We start from the raw sequence: 7878 nt of genomic DNA, 5'->3' as shown, positions 1-7878 counted from the left end.
GAGTGGATGAACTTTATTTTTAATGAAGTTCCAGACTGCGTCAGTTAGAACCGTGTCTTTTGTTCACCGCAGATTCGTTTACAAACAAGGCAGAATTTGACGTGGGATTTTCAGAAAGATTTAAACTGAAAGACGATGCCGACTATATTGGATCCGACAGTAATGTCGCAAAACACAAGTGTGAGTAACTGTTTTTATTACATGATCACTATTGCTTTGTCTGTTAAACAGATCGTTTGATATGAGTATTCATGTAGTTTTAACCTAAATCACTGCAGCGTCCATCTGTCAAACATACACAACTGTTAGCCAATCATAGCAGTGGGCGTTTACTTCCGAGTCTACAATTCACCACGCCTATTCAAACAGAGCGTTCTGCTGAGGGGGGTTAAAAACAGGACAGAAAATAGCCTATTACTAACAAATTATGATGTTTTTTGATGTAAAAATCTTGGTAACATTACAAGTGGACCTCAGAGAACGGTACAAAATAAAAAAACAGAGGCAGTTCATGACCCTTTAATTAGTTTACAGACTTAATAATAAGCAAATTAATAATAATACATAAAAAGCCAATTAATAATAAATCAAAACAACTGTATTTTAAGATTGATCAACTATACTAAATATAACTAAAAATAGCTTCAAGCAAATATAAAGTAATAACGGATACAAAAAACACATTATAAGCAATAAACAAAAAGTGCTTTCAATATCTGAGAGTGCTTTAAATATGTGAAAGGCAGTGAAGGATTGTTCTTTTTTTCCTCAGCATTACTGCTGTATGTTTATTACTGATGACATAGACATTCACACTAATGCACAAATCTATTTTAACATGCCAGCTATTTTGTCCTGCTACTGACCTTGTTTTTCGCTTTAACCACAAAACCATATGCAAGTTTTTATACTTGTTGTTTGATGGTTTTGTGTGTGTTTTTGTGTGTAACTTGCAGCAAGCAGAAAACGGCTGTCTCTAGTGCTCACAATTCTATTAGCAAACTTCACCTCTGGTCTTTGGTAGAACCCACGTAACAGCACATTGAGTCTTTAACGGACAGCCGTTGAATACTTTAGAGAAGCAGGCCCCCATCTGGAAGACAATTTATGATTCATTACAGAACAATAAGCATGAAATTAGAGCACGCAATAGAATTAGAATCATGTAATTCTCTGTACATACATGTACTTGTGGTGTAGGTGGCAGTCCATGGACAACTTTCTGGAATCAATGAAAACAGAATGCAGTGAGTGACCAATGAAAGATTGCATTTTTTCAAAATTGTAATACAAAGGGCCAAAAATCTAAAGTAAATAATGCATTATATCCAACTATAACTATAATGTATTAAATTACATTTTTAAAATGATTTTTAATCAAATGTCACTTATATTGTTTTTTACATTTAAATGCAAAGATAAAACAAATATTGTTAAAACAAAAATATGAATTAGAAATTAAGATATGTTTCAGTGGCACGCTGCCTGTTTAGCCCTGCCCACTGATTCGTGCATGTAGTGTAAATAACGAGAAGGGTGAATGCAGGTCTATGCAGAAACCAAACAATAAAGATGGCTCCGAAGACAACAAGACGCTGTGCAGTGCACAGTCTTTGCATTGCCTTCCTTCTGATCCTAACATTAGTAAAGAGTGGATGAACTTTATTTTTAATGAAGTTCCAGACTGCGTCAGTTAGAACCGTGTCTTTTGTTCACCGCAGATTCGTTTACAAACAAGGCAGAATTTGACGTGGGATTTTCAGAAAGATTTAAACTGAAAGACGATGCCGACTATATTGGATCCGACAGTAATGTCGCAAAACACAAGTGTGAGTAACTGTTTTTATTACATGATCACTATTGCTTTGTCTGTTAAACAGATCGTTTGATATGAGTATTCATGTAGTTTTAACCTAAATCACTGCAGCGTCCATCTGTCAAACATACACAACTGTTAGCCAATCATAGCAGTGGGCGTTTACTTCCGAGTCTACAATTCACCACGCCTATTCAAACAGAGCGTTCTGCTGAGGGGGGTTAAAAACAGGACAGAAAATAGCCTATTACTAACAAATTATGATGTTTTTTGATGTAAAAATCTTGGTAACATTACAAGTGGACCTCAGAGAACGGTACAAAATAAAAAAACAGAGGCAGTTCATGACCCTTTAATTAGTTTACAGACTTAATAATAAGCAAATTAATAATAATACATAAAAAGCCAATTAATAATAAATCAAAACAACTGTATTTTAAGATTGATCAACTATACTAAATATAACTAAAAATAGCTTCAAGCAAATATAAAGTAATAACGGATACAAAAAACACATTATAAGCAATAAACAAAAAGTGCTTTCAATATCTGAGAGTGCTTTAAATATGTGAAAGGCAGTGAAGGATTGTTCTTTTTTTCCTCAGCATTACTGCTGTATGTTTATTACTGATGACATAGACATTCACACTAATGCACAAATCTATTTTAACATGCCAGCTATTTTGTCCTGCTACTGACCTTGTTTTTCGCTTTAACCACAAAACCATATGCAAGTTTTTATACTTGTTGTTTGATGGTTTTGTGTGTGTTTTTGTGTGTAACTTGCAGCAAGCAGAAAACGGCTGTCTCTAGTGCTCACAATTCTATTAGCAAACTTCACCTCTGGTCTTTGGTAGAACCCACGTAACAGCACATTGAGTCTTTAACGGACAGCCGTTGAATACTTTAGAGAAGCAGGCCCCCATCTGGAAGACAATTTATGATTCATTACAGAACAATAAGCATGAAATTAGAGCACGCAATAGAATTAGAATCATGTAATTCTCTGTACATACATGTACTTGTGGTGTAGGTGGCAGTCCATGGACAACTTTCTGGAATCAATGAAAACAGAATGCAGTGAGTGACCAATGAAAGATTGCATTTTTTCAAAATTGTAATACAAAGGGCCAAAAATCTAAAGTAAATAATGCATTATATCCAACTATAACTATAATGTATTAAATTACATTTTTAAAAATCAAATGTCTCAAATGTCACTTATATTGTTTTTTACATTTAAATGCAAAGATAAAACAAATATTGTTAAATGAATTAGATCCCCCCTTTCTCTTGTGATATGGCATGGTGGGCCAAATCAAAGGTCATCACGGGCAACTTTGGCCCACAGGTCTTGGTTTGGACATCTCTAGTTTAAACAGATTCTCATCAAGGTCAAGGTCATCGAATCTACTCACCGAGTCGTCTGGTTTCCTTCTGAGAGTACTCCATTCTGGGGAGAGGGGGGGGTCATGTGGCGGGAAATTACTCCTGGTTCCTCCTGGGTCTGCAGCAACAGAGCTCTCTGATGCAGCCGCTGTGTTGAACAGGTTTGATAGCAGTGTTTGGATTTTAAGCAGATATTATTTGTGTTCTCTTTTTATACATATAACACTATATTAATCTCACTGGATGCTGTGGCCTAACAGGTCAACATCTGGGATGAAAGCCAAAAAGCTTTAGATTCAAACCATGAAAGAGCTATGCAGTTGCTAACGGGATCTGAGTGGTTTTAAGTGAGTTGTTGCATGGTTTTTAAGGAATTTTAATCTATGAGATTAATACCCCAGATCTATGAGACTTTATTTCTTTAGATAACCGCAAACAACAATTTATAAAACAATAATCCACTCTATGACTCCATGTAATGCAAATGTACAGGACCTCCAAAGTTGACACTTCAAAAACTACAAAAATTGGACAAATCCACATGACCACATCGAAACTATAGGGGTGTGTGTAAGAAAAAGAAACTATAAACCATCGTTTCTGGCTCATCTAAAGAAAGAAAGTCATATACCTCTGAGAACAGCTTGAGGGAAAGTAAATGATGAGTGAATTTTCATTTTTGGGCAGAGTATATCTTTAACAGGATAAAAGCATAAAAACATACAAAATCAGTTATGTGAAGAAGTGTAAGCTATTAGTGATGTTGGTCTTACTGTCCATTTAACATTGCTAATACTAATTAGTAAAACAGAACTGTTTTCTAAAACGGAGGTATTCTTATGGAGCGAATCTCCATATTATGGAGTGAATTTTGTGCCAATATTCATCAAACAAATCCAGCGTTGTGTAAATAAACAATCAAAGAAAAACTCGACTTTCAAACAAACGTAAAGTTATTTGCAAATACAAAACTCTATTTGAGAGAAAATGCAGAGGTATGGACAAATATATGTATTGTGTTTTACAACTGAGACTCATTTGCCTTTTAATGAGGAAACTTGGCTTGATTTTCTCACAAATGTGTCAAGGCAGATTTTCTCACAAATGCAATTGAGCAACTTTCTTTTCCAATAACAGCAGATGGCGCTGTCGGTCAATTTACGCTAGTCTCCCGAGACCCGAAACACCTGTTTACATTTTCAGACCAGTATGAGTAGGGAACAGGCGAGTTTCTGTCTTACTATATCTATAATTAAACAAAGCGACCCTACTACAATGTCAGTGAAATTATATATATTCTGCTTTAAAAGTGTGGTCATTAGTACATACTCATGAATTGATGTATATCTCACCTTCAGTTGGTGTCGAGCAAAGGGAACCTAGACTGGTGGAATGACTGAGGAAGGAGGAGTCTGTCAAGAGGGAAGAGTTTGTGAGGAGTGACAGGTCAGACAGTGTTGAACCAATCAGCAAAGCGGATTCATTGAGTAGGGCGGGGTTAGTGTCGGAGGGGGGGCCCTTCAGAGGCGCAGAGCCAATAAGAGGCGAGGAGACAGATTGATTGGTGACCATTGTTGATTGGGGGGGAGAGACCACTTTCTTCACCGTCCCATATTTATCCTCTTCATCCAGTGAGTGCTGTGGATTAAACACATACAGTAAATTATCTTATTCTAGAAGACATTTGACTTTTTACACTTTTATTTTATTGTTCCCCTACCTCAGCTGAAGAGCCTCTCTTTATAGTCAAACTCCTGTAAAAGAGGAAGCAAAATGTTAGTCATTTCATCATTTTAGTTGTGCGTTAACCTTCTCATGTTATTAATTACAAAAGGGTGGTGGTAGGAATGTAGATCCACTGTTAGCTTTGCGGGGACAACAAACATAATATTTTTATTTTAATAATATTATTTAATCATTTTAAAAATGATTAAAATACTATCTGTTTTTCCAAATTGTTTAGATACATTAACATTTTGCTCCAAATTTGAAGCAAAACAATTTAATTAGCTAAAATGTCATATTTTTATAGTTCAAAATATATGAATATTCTTAAAACTTAATAAAGGGAAATTTCTCTGATAAGCTAGAATGTAAGGCATTAACAAGGTGGTAATCAAATATATTTCGGAGACCAAAGGGGGCAAATTAAAAACAAGAAGCTTAAACAAAATAATAAATATAGCATTTTATATTTTTCACTATAATATAAAATATAATAATTTTAATAGGGTTTCCAAATGTTTCGTTAACCAAAAATGTTATGCAAATAGATATTTTCATTCTAGTGAACAGAAATCACATTTGACTTAGGAGAAAACCTTAGAAGCAATCAACTAAACATAAGTACTCTCATTATAAAAAAAGAAAAAGAAAAAAACCCAGATCACCTTTCCATCAAGGCCTCTTCCACACACTCTAACAAACTCCTGCAAAATAAATAGTAAAAAAAGCAATGTGACCCTTAAAACTCCTGTTTCTGAAATGGCCTTATTAGTGCTTCTTAACAGCTTAATTTAACAATAAATTGATCAAATTAGACTTTGATCAGTGATTGGAGGATGTCAAACCCAATCAATATTTTTGAATGACCTACATGCATTAGCAGATTAGGCACAACATTTACTACTGTCACCGTTATTTTAGATGAGCAAGAGTGAAATATAACCCACGGTGAGTCCTTGTCTTCACTGATAGCGCTCCAGCCATCATACGCCCCCTAATGAAGAACAGAAAACCAGTATGTAATTCCATAAGCATTGTTTTTTCATTTCTTTTGTGGAACAAACATTTTCAAGTTTGGTGCTTTTGTGTTCTTATTGTGATTGTATGGAAATGAGTGATCCGTACATTATTAGAAACTTCTCCTTTTGTGTTTCACAGAAGAAACACGGTCATACAGGTTCAGAAACTGGTTACACCTTATTTTAAGGTGCCCTTGTTACAGTGCAATTATACATTTAAGTACTTAGTAATATTAATAAACTACATGTACTTACTATATGATTAGGCTTAGGGTTACTTGCATGTAATTATGCATAATTTATTGTTATTATAACAGTAAGTACATGTAATGTGTAACAAGGACACCTTAAAATAGAGTGTTACCCAGAAACTATATGAGGGTGAGAAAATCAGGACAGAATTTTCATAAATAACTTGATACACTGGACAAAGTCATTTCTATTTCATTCAAAATGTTTAATCTCACCAGATCAGGACAGGGATCTGTCTCCTTTCTCATGGGTGGTCCAAACCTCACATGATCAACTGGAAAACAGAAAAAGCAATAGTCACAAGCAGAACAGAATCATTGTATTGAACTGCTGCATGCTTCCCCTTTCACATACAATCGTGTGGTAGGAGTATAACGCGCCACTCTCTTATAGTATTGTCTGCATGACATTCTAGCATGCAGATTTGGATGCACGCTCATGCATTCATGCAAACAGACATGAACCTAAAGACACACTCAGAAACACACACAATACGTCCTTTCATAGCTCTAGAGTGGCTTCTCAATTACAATAGCGGCTGTTGTCCAGCTAACCTTGGCTTGTGGCCGTGGCTTGCTGTAATCTACCAAACCACAACAATGGCACTCACTGACTAATGTCACATTCTTTCTTAGTCACTCCTGATTTGGCGTTTACTACTCGTGAGGTGAGGTCCTAACGGTCTTATTACTCTATACAGTTCTGTAGTGATCTACCACAGAATTCCATTGTATGGACAAAAAAAACACAGATGCAGTTTTTGAACAACATGACGGTTAATAAATGATGACAGAATTTTCATTTTTGAGTGAACTGTCCCTTTAACTGTAAAGGTCAGAGGGTGGATAGAAAATGTTCATTAAAAACGAAATCACATTTTTTGTGCAAAAAACATTGTCTGACACTATAAGCAGACCCCTGGTACAAATCTAAAATTATTTATTTAAAAAAAATATATGATTTTACCCACTTAATTCATAAAATGGTTGTTTATTAACTGAAATATGTAGAAAACAACAAATCAACAAGTGAATCAAAGTGAAGGCCCCTCTTTTCAGGTTCTCAGAAATACATTCAAGTGGTGTTTCTCATCAAAATTCAATCTGGGATTAATTTAATCTGCAATAACATACTGCTAAAATAACTAATAGCAAAAAAGATGTGTATTAGAAACTGTGTATTAAGAGTATGAACTTGACTCACATTGCTCTTCAGACTGAGTTCTCTGAATGGGAAGTTTCGCTAGGGAATGAATCTTATCAGGTAGGACACTGCACGTCTGTAAACACACAGACACACAAACATGGACATAAACGCTGAAGTCACATAAAGACCTTTTAGTTTACAGCAGAGGTCTTCAACCCTGCTCCTGGGGACCCACTGTCCTGCAGGGTTCAACCCTAATAAAACACACCTGAACCAGCGAATCAAGCTCTTCAGGATCACTTGGAAAAACACAGGCAGGTGTGCTGAAGCAGGCTGGAAATGAACTTTGCAGGACATTGGGTCGCCAGGAGCAGGGTTGAAGACCTCTGCCTTACAGTAAACAACCACAGTACAGAGAAGTAATGTTAAAAAAAATGTCACATGTCAGCTTAAAGCTGCAGTCCATAATTTTTGGTGCTCTAGCAGTTAAAGGTGACATATCATGAAAATCTGACTTTTCCAGGTTTTAAG

General features: G+C 35.6%; 1 protein-coding gene across 1 annotated transcript in view; it reads right to left on the bottom strand.

The window, feature by feature from the left end:
- The window catches only part of LOC107661736 (mitogen-activated protein kinase kinase kinase kinase 2-like), a 24637-nt gene that overhangs the window by 6220 nt on the left and 10539 nt on the right, over window positions 1-7878 (bottom strand). Inside the window, exons 13-21 of the mRNA XM_016451496.1 lie at window positions 7405-7480; window positions 6417-6475; window positions 5878-5924; window positions 5596-5634; window positions 4926-4959; window positions 4558-4843; window positions 3235-3353; window positions 2833-2871; window positions 2658-2742 (exon numbers count right to left, since the gene is read on the bottom strand). Of these exons, the coding sequence (XP_016306982.1) occupies window positions 2658-2742; window positions 2833-2871; window positions 3235-3353; window positions 4558-4843; window positions 4926-4959; window positions 5596-5634; window positions 5878-5924; window positions 6417-6475; window positions 7405-7480 (784 nt within the window). The remainder of the gene's footprint in view (window positions 1-2657; window positions 2743-2832; window positions 2872-3234; window positions 3354-4557; window positions 4844-4925; window positions 4960-5595; window positions 5635-5877; window positions 5925-6416; window positions 6476-7404; window positions 7481-7878) is intronic.

This window comes from Sinocyclocheilus anshuiensis, unplaced genomic scaffold (genome assembly GCF_001515605.1).
Source record: "Sinocyclocheilus anshuiensis isolate Anshui unplaced genomic scaffold, SAMN03320099.WGS_v1.1 scaffold207, whole genome shotgun sequence".
NCBI lineage: Eukaryota > Metazoa > Chordata > Actinopteri > Cypriniformes > Cyprinidae > Sinocyclocheilus > Sinocyclocheilus anshuiensis.
Note: the sequence above shows the minus strand (reverse complement) of the source record. Positions and strands in the feature narration are given on the sequence as shown.